Raw genomic sequence first — 22,601 nt, 5'->3', positions numbered from 1 at the left:
TATGATTAGGGGAGATCATAAAAGGAGGTATTCAAGCTGCTGTCCCTATCATGATGTAGAGAGAATATCAAACAACCTATATACCATAGCAGTATCAAGGCTATGAACTTTCCCTAAGCAAAAAGGCAATTCAGACCAACAGTAACCATGGTGTCCAAAACAGTCTATGGGAAGAAATTCATAACCTTTCCTAAACAATGAATTGGAAGTAACACATAGCAACATTTCTAGTAGAAAGGCCTATGAATTATAACTTGAGTTTCAGATATAAAAAAAAATGAATCTTAATTTGGCAGATTTAAAAATATCCAGTTAATTCACTAATGCAGTCTAAATCTAAATTTGAAGGTAATTAAGCAAGTCTCCCCTGCACTGCAGTTCCAGGGTGACTTATAACCTGCCTAAAAATATCTCAACCAGGGAATTGTGATTTATTGGTAGGATGCCCAATTTTTGTCATATTACTCAATACACAATCAATACAACCACAGGTTCAACTGATGGCACCTTAGGACGGCTTATCAACAAACGAGTACTTTCCCACAAGTATAAGTCCGAATATAGTTCCAAATGTGCGTTACACCACAAAAAAAAATCCGGAACAAAACTTAGTATCATGAGAACCAACTATTCGACCCCTTTTCAGATCCCAGCCTAGACAGCAGCGAACTATCTCTCTCATACAAGGTGATGAAACTAGAGGTCAGCTCGCTGTGCTCATTTATTGGCACAGGCCGCGCGCAATGTACAACCAGCGCCCTGAGCGTACAAAACTCACCAAAAGTTATGTGAAGAGAGAACTAACCCGCAATTTTATTTTGTCTCGCGAGTTAGCTAGACTGACCTTTTACGCCATGCTAGCCCACGAGGCTGCAGAACACTGGGATGTAGAGGACGAATTTATAGGCAACACAAAAAAAACAGATGGAGAAAACGGGTGGAGATGAGGAGTGTCGGCGTTCTGGCGAGTTCACTCGGAAAGGCGTTAATCAGAAGACCAGCCTCACACCTCCGGGGACCCTTCACGCACCGGAAAGGACTATGGGTGGCAGTATAAATGCCGTGAAGCGTTTGTTTTGCGGCCTGCCGGTACAACACGCCCAACAGCAGAAGAAAGAAGAAGAAGAAGAAGAAGAAGAAGTCGGATGTCAGCAGCTTCAATTTGACTAATCCTCCCTCAGGGACTTCCTTCCGGTGGTGAACGTGAATCTGCTCTTATAGTTCAATCAGAGTAAGTTCGACTGATAGTACGGCAAAGTACTTGGTGTGAAAGCGCCTATTGAGGTCCACAACCAATGCCTGAAAAAATATAAAGATATGGTCACCAAGGTAAACTAGTTTCATTAATTGAATATTTTCTAGCAACATCAATGCTAGTCGTCAGGAAAAAATCAAACATGCTTCCTACTATAACGTAGTATGAACTAAATTAATTTATATTACTTAAGCTTTTTATTGAAGTACAATCTAAAATAATCTGTATCTAAATCTCTATACACATAATAGCGAGCAGATAAATATTTTCTTGATAAAGCAGACTTCGAATACTGCTCCTGAATCCACAAAAAAGCATGTACTCTTTTTATTAATTGAGCAATTGTTAAATAATGGGGGGCATTGGGGGGGCATGGCATCAGTAGTGGATGAAGCATTGAGATATTTTTCTTGAGTATTAACTTGAGACAACACCACTTCAGCCGCCGGCCAAGTAGCACTCGCGCATGCTGTGAGTGGCAATAACTCTCCTACCAGCAGGCGGCGGTAGTGGTGTATATCGCTACATTCAAAAAAGAGGCAACCATCACAAAGACAGACTTGCGTGAATAATATACAAACTTCAGCTCTCCCCTGAGCAGAAAGAAAACATTTAAGCATTGTGGCTGCTGGCAACTCTTAAAGTACTTGCTGCCTATCAGTAATTATAATACAAGATTATATTAATAGACAACATCATAACACTGACAGGCAAATTATGTATCATCATGTACATCTGTATCCTCTGACTTTTATTGTAGTATAGCTAATTGTAATCTCATTCTAATGTTGTGATATCTAATGGCTGTGGTATGAAGGGACTAAATAAAGTTTTGTATTTTGCAGTAGCGGTAAAAAGTGGTTTATTATCAAATGTAGAACTGTTTAATGTAAACAATCGACTAAAATACAATAAGATAAAAATAGTAAGTAATAGGCCTACAATAAAAATAAAAATAGCCACATCGTCCAGGGTCATGTCCGTTAAATACTGGAAGAAGCTATTGTCCACCTCATGCAGGAAGTGTGGCAGCAAATTACGTGGCAACTGAGTTGGTCTTCGGTTTCTTCATTCCAGATCGCCATGATGTAAAATAAATTCTTGCGTCCAGGTGAGATGAAAATGAAAAATAAAAGCCGTCTGTGTGTGCCTTCCTCACTTCCGTTTCGCTTCTCATGCACTGAGTCGCTAAGCTGAACAGCCAATCAGAGTGATTTATTTTGCCGACAGGCAGTAGCGTGGCGTGGGTAAAAAATGAGGGGAAGCCAATAATACGTCCTTTCAGCCGGGGAAAGACTGGACGACGAAGGGCCGATACGAGCGCGTCGTCCACGCGGAGTGGTCGACGCTTGCGAGATGGACCGATGCTCACGCACTTCTTAGTTTGTGGAACGTCCGTATCTCCCCCTCCGGTTTGTGTGCGCGTTGGCAACGGCCGCGTATATAGTGTTCAAGTCGCACTCTGTCGACCCATATGTTACTCCCGCAAATTTCGGTAACGAAAAGATAAAGTGCTCGATAACAGAAAATTTTCTGATCGCACGCATAACTTACTTTGACTAAAGCCCCTCGGTAAACTTATGCGACCGGATGAAACGAAAAAAATTATATCGAACGGTAAAAAAGTCGTCTATCGTAACTCCTTTTCGTCTATTTTGGAAGAACGTATAAACAGAGAGACCATCGTAAGGACGAGACGAATTTATGTCCTTGTGCAGATGTTTGCGTCGCGCGCGCGCGCCACCACCCACCTCCTCCCGGCGCCACTCCCGCCCGCCCACTTCTCTCTCGCTCACGCTCGTCTTCCACTACCCCCAACGCGCGTCCGACGCACAACACACCCGAGAACATGGGGTTGCTCACTCGCTCTTCACGCGCGCTATTCTTCTCTCTCTCGCGCCTCTCATGTCCTCTCCGCCCCCGCACACCGCGGGCGTCTTCTCGGTGCAGCACAACTTCTCACCCCCTCCTCGCGCGTCTCCACGCACACCGAGTCGGTAACAAATCCGACGGGGTAGTCCTCGTATAGCCATCTCGCTCGCGTAGAAAAGTCACCATATGTACTTGGGGGGCGAGGGTTCCTCGTCCCCCGCTCCTCTCCCTCTCCGCGCGTCCCGACGCTAGGCCCCCCCCTCTCTGCGGAGTGCTCGCGCCGCCCCGTCACCGCGCGCTCACCGGACCCCCACACTCCTCGGACCGGATGGACACGAGGAGGCCTGGCGAGAGACTCCTGGTGCAAGAGAGACGACGATGTATGTAAATCCCTAGCGAAAGCATGGATACTTTTCGGAGTTTATACCCGATGTTTACCGACTGCAGTTCAGCCGTCATCTTGAAGACGTTTCGCAGGAAGGTCGACACCACACTTGTAAACGGTCTCAGATTTGCGAGCGTATCCTTGTGCCTTCAACCACTCACGTACGCTACATTATCGTACTAAACGACTTATCGACGCACGTCAGGCAAGAACCTAATTCCCGCCAGTACACCGTCTGCCCGTTATTCCGACGCAAAACCACGTTGGACGCGCAGATTAAGTCTGTTGACAACGCAACCGACCAGAAAAAAGAGGTGTACGACAAACACAATGCAAAGAGACGTGGTACCTGCCCACACACAATGCTCCGGGGTGGCTTTATAGGGCTGGAAGAAACTACCTACGGATCACGATACGTGGTTGGTACAAACTGTCGTGTCTTTTTTGGTAGAGTTCTTTCCTTCTATAAAATTACAATTTGACCTTACACACTATTACACATACGAAATATAGATTAGACAGAGACGATACGTACACATCAGAAAAAAACATACAATACAACAAGACAATAAGATTGTCACTACATTGGAACAAAAAAAACGATCCGCGACATCGTCAGAGAAACAGACACAGAGTCACGAAGAGAAGGAGAAGGAAGACACACCTCAAAATGCGCGCCCAACCCGTAGGTCGTGGTATTACGCATGCTAATGGCGGGGAAAGACGAAGCCTCGACCTAGTCTTGGTTAGTGTGTAACGCAACCATGATTACGGATGGTTAGGCGGAAGTGTTAGCGTATGTAATTCACTTTATTTTTTAAATTTATTGTGAGTCGTAGGACAGCGTTTTTTGGGGGCGATGAGGAATTCACGTTATATCGTCACGGCGGCTTTCGGCGACTGTGTGGTTCGGGTTAAGCCCGACCGAGCATATCTACTACAGACCCGGCGAGCGTACTGCAGGACGCGCGGAGATGAGTCTAACGTACACAAGGCGTAGCGCAACACAGACAAAACACTTTCATCGAGTTCTTATTCCAGTCACGGTCGTTTGCTTGCGACGAGAACGTATACGTGCAAACAAGTCGGACCTATTATAGGTGTACACGATGAGGATGAACATCATTAAAAAGCTTAGTACTTTAGCAGAACCCTATCATCTCATATACACCGGTGAAGGGCTAACAAAATCTATATATATATATACTAGATACACGGTTAAAATAACTCCCCACCTACTAAACCTCATAAACTTAAGTATTATTAACAAAAACACATGCATATTGAAGAGTACGGATATATTATATTAGATATATAGATACGCGGTATTTGCCTACGACACGGAAATGTCGTTCAACAAGCATAATATATAGAAATATAAATACATCAAAGCCGAACTACTCCACAGGCCCAATATAGCGGATGCAGCAAATCCTATTGTCCGCACAAGAGACGGTAGACGATACTGACGTTTATCAACACATTTACGATGGCTCCCACGACATTAGTGCAGTAGACGCATGCAATAATGTGAACTGGTGGTGNGTATCTTCTGACTTTTATTGTAGTAGGCTATAGCTAATTTTATCCTCATTCGAATGTTGTATTATCTAGTGGCTGTAGTATGAAGGTACAAAATAAAGTTTTCTAACTTTATTTTGTACCTTCATACTACAGCCACTAGATAATACAACATTCGAATGAGGATAAAATTAGCTATAGCCTACTACAATAAAAGTCAGAAGATACAGGTGTACATGATGATACATCATTTGTCTGTCAGTGTTATGATGTTGTATATTAATATAATCTTGGATTATAATTACTGATGCATTGAATGTGGTAGCAGCAGTACTTTAAGGTTGCCAGCCACAGTGCTTAAATAGTTTCTTTCTGCTTCAGAGAGCTGAAGTTTGTATCACGCAGTCTTCTTCTTCTTTGCTTTAATGTATCACGCAGTCTGTGGCCGTTTCTCAATGTCGAGTATACCTGCTGCAGAGCCACTATTTCAAGTATACTATGCCATCGAGTGGTGCCGAATGCTGGGCATTTAACATGCATTTAAACAGTCCTTCGGCGCCACTCAATGACGTAGTATACTTGAAATAGTGGCTCTGCAGCGGGGTTGCGGTCGGATAATCCAAAAATCAGCTCCTAACGTCTAACCCTATCTCCTATTCCTTGACCTCTGAGTGAAACGTCACGGGGTTAAGGGATAGTGGATAGGAGAATTCAAAAGAACTTAGGAGAAGAGACTGCGGTACTTTAGAGAATCTGACTGCACTTTCATTATCCGATGTGTTTATGATGCGCCAGCGGACATCATGAATGTGCGTCTGCTGCTGTGGGGAAACTATGGAACGGAGTACAACATGGAACTTATGCTCACCCTCTCCCTCCGGTCCACATTAATACAAATGATCCCAATACGTATGATTGTATGAACTATGAAAAGATCTTTAAATCAATACAAATGTATTTATTATAAACGTTAGTCTCTTAACATCTATCACTGTGTATATCACCATTCAAACATCTTTTTAAAAGTTGAACAAACCCCACACAGTATGAAATGAAATGTTGACTTTATTTGATCATTTCAGTAAAAACTAACGTTCATATTTCTCTTTTTGAATATGATACTGATGAACGTTCAAAACAAAGCAACTTACCACATACGTTTTAAAATGCTTAATAAGCACCGTAACTTTCATGATATAATTTCTCGGTCATAATCGGTTGTTTCCGTGAATGGCCGACTGTTGTGAGACAGCAAATGCTGCCGCTACAATGCATTGTGGGGCAGCATTTTCTCCTCTCCTCTCGGTGAGGGAGGTCCAGTGGTTCCTATAAGCGAAAGGAGGTTATAAAGGAAGTTTGAAACCTCCTTTCCTATCATCTAGAGAATTCGAACAGCAATTATCATGGCTGCCACTGAGGGACTTCCGGATCATTTCACTCCGTTAGGAAGGTTCCTAAGCTAAAGAGACTATTCAACTTCAGCCCGGGTTTACTCGACATTGAGAAACGGCCTGTCTTCCAGTTGCCTCTTTTGAATGACGAATACACACTACCGCCGCCTGCTGGTAAGGAGAGTTATTACCGCATGCGCAGTGCGTACGTGCTACTTTGCTGTCGGCTAAAGTCTTTGCTGTGTTTTCCAGTGCGACTTTTTGGCCAAGACGCAGGAGACGTGAGGCGACACAACAGTCGGGTCCGTCGGGACGTGTTCTTGGGTGTCAGTTTGGTGTGTCAGGGCCTTAAAGGACCATGTTTGTCCAATTCTCATCAATGCCTTGAGGGTTTCCTACTAAGTTGTTGCATACGTCCAAGAATGGATCAATATTGTGGTTGATGGTACAAAGTGAGAATGAAGGTCGAGCTACTGTCTTATCTCAAGGTTTTCTTTGAGAATTTAATGAATACGGTGTTATATCATTCATGGTGGTTTACTTTATTGCGTGATGTCTTTGTCTCAGTCTTGACGCATCCCAGTAGCACAGAGAGCAGCCTGTAATGAATATGGCTCGGTTCCCACTTGAGGCCACCCGTATTTATCTTATTTCATGGCCAGACTTCCTCTGGACCCCAGATGCTTTGGATGCACCGCTCCTGAACAGCTCAGACAGTTAGTGTGAAATATAGCAAACGATAAAAATGATGCAGTTATGTAGAGATAAAGAACATAATCATGACTTGAACTCACTGCCAGGCTGGGATCAGACAAACACTGGAGTTGTGATTTAAAACATGGCTTGCAGCAAAGACAATGTGGTAATTGAACTACAAAATATGCCTGGAAAATAAACCTGGCTACAGTCCCAGTGTCCAACACATTGGTCTTTTATTATATTTTGGCAAATTTCATTTTCGTCAATGGAAAAAAGCAACACGCCTTGTCTTGATGTCTCTTCTAATATAAACAAAGAATGACAGTTGAGAAATTAGATTTTCCTTCCACTTTGATTCCACGGTGAGATCTAACTTGGATTATGACACTGATAATACGGTGAGTTTTATATTAAACGTCATGACGGATGGATTGAACGGGTCAGGCTACGATTGGGTTTCCTTGGCTGGGATTTGCACCTCTCAGCCGCCAGAGAGTTGGTGCTTGCAGGTATATTTCAGGAGTCATTCCCCTGCCTTGAGTCTAGCAGCTGGCGGGCTATATCTGTTACACGCACGCACGCACGCACGCACACACGCACACACGCAAGGGGGCCAGGTCTGTGCCCATGTTTGCTCGCCACTTCATTTTCTCTCACCCTCCCTCTGCTTTTCTTTTGCCTTTTCCTTCCTTTCCTGCTTATCCTTAATCTTTTTCCCTTTTCCTCTCCCACTCACTCCCTTTTGACCCCATCTCAACCGTGGCTATATTTAGGCAGGCCTCTGTCTTCCCGACTCAGACGTTGGTATATATACAGGGCCGGGGGTGTACGGTGGCAGGGGGCTCCACATAAATCCTACCCCATTCACCGTCTGATGTTTTCTGGACCCCTTGTTTATATGTGGCCTCCGAGTGTTGCTTTAGTTGAAGTTTCTCATGAATTCATTTAAAGACAAAGAAACGTCCCCTAATGTTTTTGCGGAGTAATGAAACAACCTTGCTGCTGTATTACTTCCCACAATCCTTTCCGACATGGAAATTCCCAAGAATTTTCCATTGCAGCGTTGCCCTGGCAACTTGGGGAATAGTTAACAGCTGTTTGGTCGGGAGCCCTATCCTGTACAGGAAGCACATCTGTATGCCGTATTATAAAGCATGGGGAGTGTAGTTAATTTATATATATATAAGTCTTTTTATGTATCAAATGACATTAAGAGAGCATACAAAATGATGAATAGTCAGTAAACTAAAAAGACAAATTAAAACAAAGTGAAACAAAAAAGAACACTTGTAGTACATAAAGGAGAGAATCCTCTGGCTCATCTGGTCTGTCTTCATCAGATTTTTGTGTCCTCTTGTCTTTTTGAAGTTCACAATCACATATTTGTTTGAAGGTTGAGAAAATAGTGCAACAGTTGGAGCTCATAAAGTCCTTTTTATAACCTGTTGAACACAAATGCACCCAAAGGCTAAAAATAAGGCATACCGAAGAAAACCAATATGACATTTAAATAAAAACATCCCTGTCAAAAATAAACAGCTTCACACGACCACTCAAGCGTTCTATATCACCAATCTATATCCATCTAAAGAAAGACATGATGTGGAAGAGTGGTTTGACATTTTGGGAAATATGCTTTTGTATTTTGTGGGCTTCTCTGAACGCGGCACAGGGAAGTGTTTCCTTGGGACCTTCTACTTTTCTATTTACTTTTTAAATTCTGAAAATTGGTGGACGGGGGTTATGGGCACTGCTGCAACCAATTCACTTCTTTATTTGCTCTACAGTATTTTGGTTACAAACTGGTTGCACACCTAAGCCCTGTCCAAACTCAACACAACATTTTAAGAAGGGAACGTAAATAATCAGAATTCCTTCATTTGTCCAGCAACGGCAGAACACAAGTGCAGATTAAGTAAAAGGAAGATACTTACATATTTAAAAAAATTAAAAACTAACCAGGTATGCACACATTATTAATAATAAAAAATACTATAAGTACAAAAGAAATGGCAAATAACTACACATGGATAAAAAAAGTGACAGTATAGAAATGAAGAGGTAGCTGTTACTGTTTACAGATTGTTAATAGATTGAAAGAAAGATTGTTAATAGATTGAAAGAAATATAAAGCGTGAATTGTGTGAGGGTATATTGCACATGCGTGTATATTGCACAAAGTTTTATATTTATATGTATATTTTTAAATATCACTTTATAGAAAGCTGTGTAGAGTTTTAACAGGTTATCTTTAGAGATCTGGAAATGTGCTAACGGACTTAATAATATGCCAATCTAGCCTAATTGTGGCGTTAACGGTTAAGTGCTTAAAATATCTCTAGTGAGACACCCAGCACTTCTGATGTGTAATATTTTGAGAGAGGCAGAGAAAAGTGGACCCATGATGGCTCCTCTCGAGCCCCTTAATGGAGTCGTTTTGCTACATACACTGTAAGAGCTGTTAATGCCAGACAACACTACACTGCACCGGACAATGTGGCCATGAGGGAGACTAGCACAGCGCTAACAGTCCTCTTCTGTGTATGCGTCTCAATTTAAGTTAATTTTACATTTTAGCCAAGGGGGGACTCCTTTATCTCTCTATTTATGTACATGGCCCGATATTTTTGTGCGTGTCGTGAGGCAAGAGGACAGAGTTGATGTACGGATGGATGGGTAGAGAGTTTGCTCAGGAAGTGTGAAGGTGACGGAGATGTGGAGGGTTAGTCATTTGAGCGTAGTTCAAAATGACACGAAGCAGAGAAAAAAAGACAGCTAGATGGGTTATACTGAGCGTGAGGGGGCATCAAATCAACTCTTTTAAAAGTAATTGTATTATTTTTTTTAAAGACTAAGGGATTACAAATATAATATATGTTCAAATTATAGGACACTGTATTTTTTAAGCTTTCTGTTACAGACTTTCTGTCGTTTTGATCCATTATATTGCAGAAATCAGTCAATATCTCTTTATCCCAGACATTTCCATCAATATTTTCCAACATCTTCCTTTAGAGTCTACTTGACCCATATTCCTGAGCGCTCACAGGGAGTATAATATTAATTAGTTGCTGCTGTCATTCTTTAGTGTTGTGATTGAATGTCAACAGCAGGTGTGATTGCTCTGCAGCGAGTACAAACACTTGCAGGTGTCAAAACAACTCTGCTCCCTCCAATTTAATGTGTCCAGACACCTGCTGGGACGGGTGATACAATGGGAGCTGTTAGTTCTGTCAGGACGTATATGCCTTTGGACACGGAGGGGGGGGGGCACGAGGCAGACTTGGTGCTAGGAGGACGGCGAGTCTGGGGTCCACATTGTGAGGTCAAACATGGGCAAGGGTAGGAAGAGAGACTGACCCCGGGCCTTTGTGCCAGTTTCATGTTGGACAGACAGTGGACAGACTCCTGACCAATTGGCATAGTCTGATTTGGTTTGATTACCGACATTTAAGATAAGGGATAAGATAGAACTTTATTGATCCCAATTTGGGAAATGTTTGTGTTGCAGCAGCATAAAAAGACATGGCATTGTACAATACAAATTTAAAAGACAAGAAATAAACAAGAAAGTAGAAAATGTTGAATTTACAAATGAACAATAACAAGTTATAAGCAAGGTATTATATTTACATAAGTATGTGAAAGATGGAATATTAAATATTAGACTGAATATATAAATGTAAAATGTACAGTGAAGAGAAAATAGAAAAACTATGGAGCAGAGAGTTCTCTGTTAGCCAGATGTGATTTATTGTACAGAGTTATTGCAGTGGGTATGAATGGTTTTCCTGTATCGGTCCTTGTGACAGCGGAGCTGCAGCAGTCTGTTGGAAAAGGAGCTCCGCTGACTGTCCAGCTGCAGGTGGAGAGGATGGGTGGGGTTATCCATGATGGACAACAGCCTGTTCAGTGTCCTCCTCTCCACCACAGCTTCAAAGGGGTCCAGCTTGATGCCGATGACAGACCCAGCTTTCCTGATCAGTTTATTGATTCTGCTGGTGTCACCGGCTCTGATTCTGCCCCCCCAGCAGACCGCAGCAAAGAAGAGTGCACTGTAGAAGATCTCCAGCATCTTGCTTCACACATTGAAGGATCTCAGCTTCCTAATTTCTTGGAATGGAAATTATTGTGTAAGAATGAGTAAATTAATAACTTTTTATTTTCAACAAAATATGAAAAGATATTAACAAAAAGGAAGCAAAATGACACAATTTACAACCAAGCCTAATCAAAAACTATTTACAGCTTTTGGTTCAGTCACATAAAAAGGTTAATTCTTACTTTCCAAACTTCATTTGGTAAGGAAAGGTCCTCGTAAGTTTGTCCTTTTTTTTGTGTGCAGTAGATCCAACTAAGAACACTTGAATATGGTGTAATGTAGGGTGACTTACAAACTCTGTCCAGGCACTACGGATGAAAAATAGCCTCTTGGCTAACTGGCACATTTACAGAAATGTTGATTAATGTGCACTGTCCCTGTTAACATAAAATAAAATATCCCTTATTTGAATCATTAGGTCCTAAAAGTTTGAATTTGCCAAGTCTAAAAAGATTTTCCTCTCTCCATTCATGTAAACGGTTGGAAGGCAGTGTTAAGGGAAATGCTATTGCTCTTGCTCTATGGGCCCAATATATGTGGAAGATCTCCATCTATTTTAACTATTTGGGTTGTTTAGTTTGGTCATCAGGACTGGCTTGTTGTCTTTTATGTGATAAATGCTGCCATAGCTTCAAAATGAACTAACCAAGTCTATAGAAGCTGTTTATCTTTGGCCATTAATTCTCCTGATAAATCAATGCCATTAGAATCAAGTTCCTGTAACCTACACCAGCTTTATCAATATATGATTGCCACCAGCAGTTTGTAATGATCATGCAATACATATCCAGCTCTCGCACAGGTCTAATACACCCTAACATAAGTGCCTGATAGATTGCTGATAAAACCGTTGTCATGGCTTCACTTCAACACGGCTCTTCAGATCCACGCAGGGGGGCCTCTGTAAAAAGGCTCCGACTGACTTTCTAAGAGGAAAATTGCAGAAGAGCTGACGGAAAGGGGTCCAGGACACAGGTGGAATTATGGTGTTATTGACCTCGGTGAAGGATAAGATATCATCACTTGTCTCCTTTGTGCTCCATGCGGTACATGTGAGAGGCGGGAGAAGGGAGGAGGACAGAGCAAAGACATTTCTAACATTATGGGTTTCATTTAGAAAAGAAATGGGAAGCATTAGGAAGCAAATAAGGCTGTTAATGATGTGGAGCTTGTAAGATGAAAATGGAAGGTATAAAAATACATTATATGATAGACAACAACAAAGGAGTCAGAGAGGTGGAAGGAAAGAGCATACACAGAAGAGGAAATAACCAGCAGAAAAGGCAATTAAAACAAGGGAAATAAACACAACATTGTATTTACTTGAGAAGGATGAAAGAAGCCTGAAGGAGGATGGAGAAACAGAAACAAAAAGGGGCAGAAAATGACTGTTTGTCTTCAACAAAGCTCTGTCAGGCCCGCTGCTTCTTAGAATCCGCTTCATTGTCAGGGCTCTTATTAGCCATCCCTCCAATGGCTCAATTACATCCACGCTGCCATCCTCAAACATCCCCTCCACACCCCATGGTGTCAGGCTTGTCTCTTTCTAAGCACTGATTAGAACCCCAAATTACTACTATCAGAGGAGGATTTAAGGTTTTCAGCGATCACCCGTGGCTGGAAACCATGACTTTACAACATGGGGAGGAAAAGAAAATAGTGTTTCTACTCTTTGGCGGTTCGGTGGTATTAAGAGATCAAATGTGGATCCTCAGACTGGGTTCTGAGTATAAAAACACGAGGATGTTTACAAGATGAGAGGGCGCTGGAGTGGACAGTCAGAGATTGGATGTTGAGCCCGGGATTCTTGTGGCTATGGAGCCGTAGGGAGGCAGACTTTACTGGGGTTCAGTCGGAGGGGTTTTAGCATCCAATGTTGCTGGATTTATTTTCTGGACTTTCACTCGGTTCTAGGTGTTTACACAGAGTCAGGTTTATCACCCTGTATAAAAGGAAGGAAGGAGAAAAATAAAACTTGTTATGAAGCGATAGAAATAACACCTGAACACCTCTGCTGCTGAATGACAAAATGAGGTTGTGGTGGTTAATAAACTGATGTGTCTATTCCCCTAATTATCGAGTATATGGCATGCCAGCTGCATGACACCATTTATACCACGAGTTTCAGTTCACATGAGAGGGCTCTGTCACATGAGAGGAGTTAACCAGCAAAAGTGTTTTTATGACTAGCTGTTCCAATTCTTTGACCGCCCAAAGCACAAGAACACAGTCTTCAGGGTATTTATCTGAAGTTCCCTCCCTTATCTTTCCAGAAAGAACATAGACATACGTTTGGTATGAAAGTAAAGACAGGACTTTTAGGCAGAAAAAGCTTAAAGGTAAATTATTCTCCCCATTACAAACGTCTGCAAATCTCCTGTAACAACCTGACTATGAGCTTTTTATCAGAACTTTACAAAGAGGTAAAGGTAGAAAAACAGGGGGCAAGGACAGTTTAATGTCAGCTTACTGTATATATAAAATTGTTTTCGGTTTATCCCAACTTTATTTCATTTCTGGCCGTTATCTGTCTGTAATAATTCTACAAACATGATGACATAATCACAACGTGAACAAGCCTACAGTTTAGCCAGTTTAGGAAGCCAGTCTGTAAAATGTGCATGCAGTCTGAGTTGTCGACAAAAAATCACAACAAAGTCTGTTCTGAAGCTTTTGATCGCATAACATGACCTTCCTCAGCAGATCGGGATTGAAAATCCAATCTTAGCATCCCAGCTGCCTTTATTTTCGCTTCAAATATTTGAATAGGGTAATATTTGAAGATAGATAGAAGATACTCCTGTCTAATCCTGTTGCTGTGGTCGTGTGTCCTGGATCCTCTATCCTGAGCACTGGATCTGAGTCCTGGACTTCGAGTCGTGGCTGAACCTGTCTTTGCGGTCCTCACCATACTACTTCCCTGATGGCTCCCACAAGATTGCTGACATCCTCGTGGATTAATGTTCTTATTATAGACACATGCATTTCCAAACATTTGGACTACCTATGTTGTAAATGTATTATCTTCTACACATGGCATCTATTGCGCGTCTGTCCGTCCTGGGAGAGGGATTCCTCCTCTGTTGCTCTCCCTGAGGTTTCTGCATGTTCCCCTTTAAACTGTGGGGTTTTCTCTGGAAGTTTTTCCTTGTACGATGTGAGGGTCTAAGGACAGAGGGTGTCGTATTGTCATACTGATATTCTGTGCAAACTGTGAAGACCACTGAGACAAATGTAACATTTGTGATATTGGGCTATATAAATAAATATTGATTGATTGATTGATTGATTGTCATTCTTACTCCACTGCATTGTGTATGAATAGCAAGAAGAAGGATGGCAAAAACAAAGATATTGAGACCCATTTGGTAAATTATCCTTGAATAACTAAACATTTCAGTCCAGAATGTAATGTCAGTTTGAACTACTCTTCCTTGTAACATTCTAAATGGTTTCCTAAATGGGACCCGACAGACTTTGATATTTAACGTTTTTGAGTGTTGAAGCATACCCACTTCCCGAGTCACTTTGAGTCCTGCCGAATGAGTAATAAACAGTTAAAGGCTGTGGTTTTAAAATGTAGAAACGGATGGTTTCTTGGATTGTGTCCACTTCCCTGAGTTCAGCCCACATATTGGACCGACTGCCTTTAGAGAGAGACAATTAGTTTTTCTTCTAATGGAGGGTCAGTGTGTTCCTTTGGTTGCTTTTTAAGTCTTTCTCTTTTTTTGTCACCTCTATAAGGTGGTTAAACTCTCAAGTTTTATTGAACTAATAGCAGTCAATGATTTGCTTGGAGATTTAGAAACCAGTTTTACACCAACCACTCAATACACAATTAAACGGAAATCAAATTACACATCACTGACATATTTTCCTGTTTTCAATTTAAAATGGGATTTCAACTCGAGCACCAATGATACATTAACACGTGACGCACCTCGTCCCTCTTACAACCAACCAATCACATTCTCCTAAACATGTCGCTCTATTTAAGCTGCCAGATTTGCCTGCCTCTGCCTCACTATTGCTACTGCTGCCTGCGTGCCCTGCTGTTGCGTTCACATTGATGCTGCTGCTGTGTTTCATGTTGCTGCTGCTCGCCTGCCCCACCACAACCCCAGATTCCATCCCAGCATCCACCCCAGCTCCACCCCAGCTTCCACCTCTAGGCTCGGGGGATAGTTATCTAATCATCACTCAATGTTCTTTGTAAATCTGTGGAGTGATGAGGCCCGAGCCTAGACGCCAAACTCAAACTATATGCTGCTTCTAATAAACATATAAATAAACACGTGAGTGGTCTGACTGAACTACATTCAGCACAAACATAACATTGACCTGGAATCATGAATCTCATTGAAAAAAACTGAAACGTTGACCTTAATTAAATGTATTATGTCAACACATTTCACAAAGTTGTATTAGGTTAGTTGAAAGCAATAATATAAAGTTTAAATAAAAACGTAATAGGTCAGCCTTGAAAAAGAGATCTTTTGATCTCAAGGGGCTTTCACCTGGTTAAATAAAGGCTACAAACAAACAATTGACATAATACATTTAATTAAAGTTTAGTTCATTCAGTGCTGGCCACTTGATGAATTCAAGTCCAACAATCACTCTCCTTTTAGCTTTATTTGACTCTGCACCAAATATCTGGCATTTTAATGGTTACATTTTTATATCTGCTGTTAGTGTAGTCGTAGCCTCTGCTAATTGTTCATACTCTGTATTGTTATCCTTTGCTTTGTCCTGCACTGTTCAATCACTCTTGATGGTGGGTTGTATAACACACTAGCTCAAATGGTTCAACCCACCTCATTACATTAAGAGCTGCACCTGTCCTGGTGACCTTTGACCCTGAGAACCTTGCTCCCCCCCCGCCCGCTAAAAGACCCACTGCTCTGGTTACATACAGACGTTGACACAGACATGTACATGTACACTTGTGACAGCTGCCCTAAAGGAGGCAGCATCTCTTCCAGTCATTAGAGGGATGGAGACCAAAGGAGGGGGGGAGGGGCTTCTTTGACTACCCATCAGCCACTCATGGGTCAAGCACAAATTAAATGAAGACACATGGAGTGGAGTAAAGGAATGAGCAAATTAAGCAGTTAGAAAATATTGCATACCTTCTGACAGTATCCTGTATTTTGTCTTTTAGATCTGAGTATTGACACAGCTCACAGCACCTCATCTAATTTCACACCATTCGACCCACTGGCACATTGTTGCTTATAACTGTGGACAAGCAAAAAACGCTGTGAAATTTGAATGATGTGTTTTCAGCATTTCGAGCCCTCTTTTCAGACGATCCGTTTGTCTAAACTCCAACCAAGTGTGTCTCCATCCCTCTAAAGTCAGTGAATCCGCGATGATTCGTACTGCATTCACCCCGAGTTACATTTCACTCTCGCAAACAACAAGCTGAGGTAGACGGGTATCACAGCATTTCAACTCTCACAGGTATTAAGCCAGTCCAGTTCCAAAGTGTGAGTGCATGTTTAGAACAAGGGCTTATTTTCAACTGGGCACAGGAAAATGTGGGCGTGGTAACACATGATAGTGATATAGTAATGTGCGTACTGAATTAGGCATCTCTCTATTTTACTCTACTGTACTTTAAAGCCTATTCCTATTCCTATTGGCCTTGCCTTATTCTAAAGAAATTGTAGTCGTACATGTATTTGATAGTCCACTATTTCTCAATGACCTACCTCATCTAAAAGCACGTTTATTTCCTTTTTTTCCACTGTGTGAGCCACTGCCAGCTGGAACCCATTGGGAGAGAAGCACTTAATGTCACCAAATGGTCAAAACAAGCCTCACTGCTGCCATCAGACTCTCTGCAAACAGTAGAATCACTGAAATTACTATTTTATTTAATTGACTTATCAAAATGTTAGTTTTAAAGTTATAACATGTCTTAATCTTTGAGACTTTTTTATTTTGTATTATCGAACAAAACTTACTATTTAGGTTGATGAAACAAATACAAATACATATTTGTTGTCATATAGCCGGACACTATAGGTACAAAAAAGGAGTATGAGAAATGATTTTATTACTTTTTATTTGACAATTATTTTAATACAGTTTCTAAAGGACAGGCTGTCATAAACACTGCTAAGACTATCATTTAAGTTGTGCATTCCCATCATTTTGAGGGGCATACAGGGGATATATTAAAATACATATTGAATGCAGTCAATTAAACATCAGAGCCTGAGATACAGCATCATAACCCCTAGCTGGTAAATGCTGTTACAATGGGTAAACTGGTTACTCATTCCAGTCACAGAATAAATGATACATCTGTTTTCGCAGGCCAAGTATTATTATCTAAGATGTGGAGGCTGAATTGTGTGAAGTTGATGTTTTGCCCATTAAAATCCATCATCAGAGAAGCACAGCAGAAATGTCCAGAGAACAACACGGTGATTGTGCGATCTTTCCTCATGCAAGACCCTATTGGTTTCAATTGCCTCATCATCAGGGTTGTTGCGATACATTAGATTTACAAGTAGAGTACACTGGACCTTTTTACATATTCAGAAGACAGAAAACCCCCTGGGATAATTTGAAGCCTCTACCTAAATAATAGTAAAATGCACAATGTTGTAAGCCAGATTGATTTTATTAGTTTCGTTACACACTTTTAGAACACATAAAAACAGCAATAAAAACAATTAAATGTAAAAGAAAAAAGGAATGTGGTTACAAAAAGTGTATGAATATGTTGATATGGAAACATTTACATTATTATTAGTAAAAATTGCTTTTGCTGTAACAATTCTTCAATATTTTAGAACAACAGGAATAAACCTTAAAGGTGGGGTAGGTAAGTTTGAGAAACCGGCTCGAGATACACTTTTTGTTATATTCCATGGAATGCTCTTAACATCCCGATAGCGATGAATATCTTAAGTGCTTTGACAAAAAATCCATACAAAAAGTCATCTGTGGAAGCCGTAGCGCTGTAAAAAGCACGACCAATCATTTTTGCCAGCCCGGCTAAAATAACTGGACGGCCTACCTGCCTGTCAGCCTTCCATCTGTGCACAAACTTATCTCGTGCCCTCATTGGTCATGTGCGCGTTCGTGTGTGTTGGAGGAGGGGCTCTGTAAGGAAGTGGCAGATTTGTTCCAGCTGTGTATTTTCTAGCGCGCTCCAGCTGGTTTCTCCAAAATTACCTACCCCACCTTTAAAACCTTAAAATTATAAATCTAAATGTATTGCCTGGAATCTGTTAGCTTAGCTTAGCTCAAAGACTGCAACAGCTAGCCTAAACCAGAAATGTTAAATAAATAAATACTTTACATTTTTATACGTCGCTCTCGATAATTAAATGAGAAAAGTGTGAGAGCATGAGGCCTGTAATGCCAGCATGTCTCACACTTGGCTGAGTGTCACATGGCTCCTCTCATTCCCAGTCTACAACCACTGTTTATCCCAGTGACTTTAGTTCACCAGCCATTTTGGAGGCTTCCTTCCTTTCCACATTGCCCCCCCTCTCCAATTTCCCCAAAGGACAGGGAGTGAGAGAGCGATAGAGGGGGCAGAATAGGAGCTGAGCATGATGGGAGGGGTTAATGATGCTATCTCCTTTTTCCACGTCCTGCTCCAAGTTTCCATCCTCTCATGAAATGCTTTTGTACTTTTTCTCAACTTTTCCTCATTTACAGACCACTTCCTTTGCCATTCAGTAAAATATGTCTTCACTTATGAGAAAGCCACACATCCTGATGTTATGCAGGGAATTTTTGCCTTGGACTGGAGGAAGGGGGTTATTTGTGGAAGTGGCTAATCAGAACACTGCTTATCCTTTCTGCTTTTACCCAAGAGATTTTATAAAGCCAAGATCAGAGGGATTTCCAAATTATAGCACTAAATGAGTAGAATCAGCCATTAGCAGGGAGTTGTATTACTTTACAAGCTGACCTCATGTAAAAATCTCTAAGCTACAGGACAGTAAAGCAGTGTTTCTCAAAGTGGGGGGTGCAGAGGCATGACAGGGGGGGCACGAGAGACCAGGAGGAAAGATGGTTTTGAAAAAATAAAATAAAATAAAAATCATAATTTGAAAAAGTATTGATTCGAAAATAATATGCTACAGTACAGTACAAGTATGTCTGGGTCTCGGTGTTTCATTCAAGCTCGGCTCTGTGTGTGTGTAGAACGAGCCATTTTGTGTGCGTGCGCGAGCGAGAGAGAGAGAGCGCACCGGTACCGGAGATCGTTGTTGTTAGCTTCTGGTGATAGCGAGCTAGTGGCCGGGTCTCAAACGGTTTGGTCACGATTAATGTCAACAATTATTTCCGAGGCACACGTTTATATGATCATTATAAAAAGCTGTCTCTATCTAAAAACACTTGGATTAGCAACATGGGATGTGTGTTCTGCAACACTACATTCCTCAAAGAGTAGATGTGACGAGAGTACATGTTTATGTAACTATGACATTTAATAATGAATTATTAATGGAGGTGGCATGGAGCATCTCTTCTTTAATGGAGCATAACTGGAAACCCACACACACTCACCATTAGACACCTGTTCTAATGGCTCACCCTTCTTGCTTGAAGCCAATGGGGCTTTTTTGAAAAAGTTACATGCAGAACAACTCTAACACACACCGGCTTCTTGCTATGGTCAGTGGACCTTATCTCGACCCTGGAGTTGGTTCCATGTGAAGTAGTTAGCAGACATTATGACTATCAATGAATTTGAAGTCATTTGTAGGTCATTATATCCTCTCAGTTTCCCTTTAACCTGCAGCATGTGTGTGTGTATGTGTAGATACTGTACATGTGAACGTGATTGTGACGGGCAGTTGAAAGAAGTTGAGCTATGTGCTAACAGAACACCCATCCTGTATCTGCCCCCGGCCACCAGCAGCTGTCTCTCAGAAGGCTAAATATACTGTTTCCAGCATCAGCTAATCCTGCTCACATGACACTGTATTTCTTAAATAAGATAACATAGACGGGGTTCATATGTCAAAGGCCCCTCAGCAGTGTGGAAGGGGAAGAGGTTAAATCACACTGTGGGGGAGAAAAGGTAATTTTCTATATGGATTGTCATGTATTTTTTATCAGTTGTCATAAAGGGGCCTGTTGCACTAAGAGATTGAATTGTTTCAGCGGCTGTTTGCAGTTGCAGCAGCATGAGCAGCAGCCTGACAAAAGCATTGTAGTAGCAATAGAGAAACATTTACATCATTATTAGTGGACATTGCTTTTGCTGAAAAGATTCTTCAGCATTTTAGAATAAGAGAACAATTCTTTGATTTCAATACTTCAATATTTACAATCGGATTAGAGTAATGGTTTGCCTTTTCCAGAAAATGAATAGGCTACCACTCTCAAATCTACTGTATATGATAAATGTAAAGTTATTGCCTGAAAACCGTTAGCTTAGCTTAGCTCAAAGACTAAAACAGCTAGCCTAAACCGAAAGTGGCTTTTGATATATTATTTTTGAACAGCTTTTGAGCTTTAGGTTGGAAGGCAGATTTCGTAGCTATTAACAGCGTAGTTACAGCGACAGCATTAAGAAATCGTAATAATCTATGCAGCTCTGGCTTCGTACAGGCTACCATTTTAGCTGCATCTGATGAAACTTCAACTGCAACCTGAAGTGTTTATTTACACTCTTAACATTGTTAAAGTTGTAAAGTGTTATTTAGGGGTGACCACCTAGACTTACTAAGAAGTGGCGGTACCAAATAAGTGCCAGTTGTTAGTACTGGTGAGTACCGGCCCATTTTAGGCACTGTAAATAACTGTATACAGTGCCTGTAGGTAGGCTCACCTAACACCTGCCAAGTAAAGAGATTTGACAGTGAGGGGCTATGGTGGATATGGTTTCACCCAGACGCCACGTATACTCATGAAGACCTATGCATAACCTGAACTGAACCGAACTTCAGGGGTTCCATTTCAGGAACTAGTGTCCTTAAACTCCCTACGGCACAGTTACAGTACACTGCGTTAAGTTGATTTTATAACAGGTTAGACATGGGAGTAATTACTATTTAGATATGTTTATACACACAGATACTTTCACATAGGGGTCATAGTGTACTACTGGTTGTACTATTTTAAGCTATTGCAATGCAACCACAATAAAATGTTTTTTTTACACGAGGAAAGAAGTCTCAGTGTGTTAACGTAAAAGAAGAACTAAGTCTAAACTTTAATAAATCAGTGTTTCTGTTTCATACTCTTTCCCTTTCTGTCCGCTTTCTCATAAGAAGAATACAATTTCAGTTTCACCCCGAAGGATGTGGAACTCTCATGCTGACAACTATGAATAGCACTCGCCTTAATGCACAGTTCATGTGGACTAGAGCAATGTATCCACTCGGCTAAACATTATTATTTCATGCTTTCCTTCCCTGAATCTATACAGCCTTTTTTAAATTTTTTTAGCATATTGTGATAGTAAGCAATAAAGCCTGTGATCACATGGGCCGTATTCAGAATGAACGAGATTGGAGTATACATGTAATATAATGTATATGCTAATATTAAGCTTCCAATGAGAATATGTTGGCTAACTGATTGTCTTTGTGTTCTTAGGGTAAAGGAATGGGTGGACCAGATGCAAAAAGAGTTGATCTCATTAACAGACACAGCCAGTGGAATGGAGAACCTAATACAGGTAAGCATGAATTTGTATGCCTCTAGGCCAGGGATGGGCAAATGGCGGCCCTCAGATTAATTTATAAACAAGATAATTAATTAAAAGAATATATATTTATTTTATTTTTTTACTTGTAGTACTGATACCTTCCACTAGACTCCTAGTTACGTCGCGAGCTGCGTACATGATTTCGTTCGGCAGCCAAATACCGCAAAATAATCTGTGAGGCGTTTGTGTGTATTGTGTTTGTTTCCAGGGGAAACCCTCACAAGAAACACCGGCTGTTGTTATGCCTGCTGTGACATTAAGTTACCGCTTGTATGCCTTTACAAGCTTAAAAGTTGTATTTATCATCTGAATTTGGCAAAACGAGTTTAACATTCTAAAAACCAAGACTTTGTTTATTTGAAATCAGATGAAAACAAACTGTCACGGACCCTGCCCTGTTATCTATGATTACTATACACTTTTCATTCATAATTTCAGCGGGAGGGAGGGGGAGCGGTGCTGAGGAACAGCAGAGTGCAGGTTGACAGGTGTCTGTGTTGACATTCCCCTTATTGTGGAATAAGGGGAATGCAGAGATAGGCTTAGGTTCAAGTTNGGTTGACAGGTGTCTGTGTTGACATTCCCCTTATTGTGGAATAAGGGGAATGCAGAGACTGGCTACAAGTGTCTTAGGTTCAAGTTAGACAACTAATGTCTGGGTAGTGTTCATGAGTTCATGT

At 41.2% G+C, this 22,601-nt stretch overlaps 1 protein-coding gene across 1 annotated transcript in view; it reads left to right on the top strand.

The window, feature by feature from the left end:
* Positions 1–22,601, top strand: part of LOC104948578 (voltage-dependent calcium channel subunit alpha-2/delta-1-like) — a 31,634-nt gene that overhangs the window by 5,234 nt on the left and 3,799 nt on the right. The window contains exon 2 of the mRNA XM_010774780.1: positions 21,810–21,891. Within this exon, the coding sequence (XP_010773082.1) occupies positions 21,810–21,891 (82 nt within the window). The remainder of the gene's footprint in view (positions 1–21,809; positions 21,892–22,601) is intronic.

Source organism: Notothenia coriiceps, unplaced genomic scaffold, assembly GCF_000735185.1.
Source record: "Notothenia coriiceps isolate Sejong01 unplaced genomic scaffold, NC01 NC01_scaffold00014629, whole genome shotgun sequence".
In the NCBI taxonomy this organism is placed as follows: domain Eukaryota; kingdom Metazoa; phylum Chordata; class Actinopteri; order Perciformes; family Nototheniidae; genus Notothenia; species Notothenia coriiceps.
This window is presented reverse-complemented; position numbering and strand designations above follow the sequence as displayed.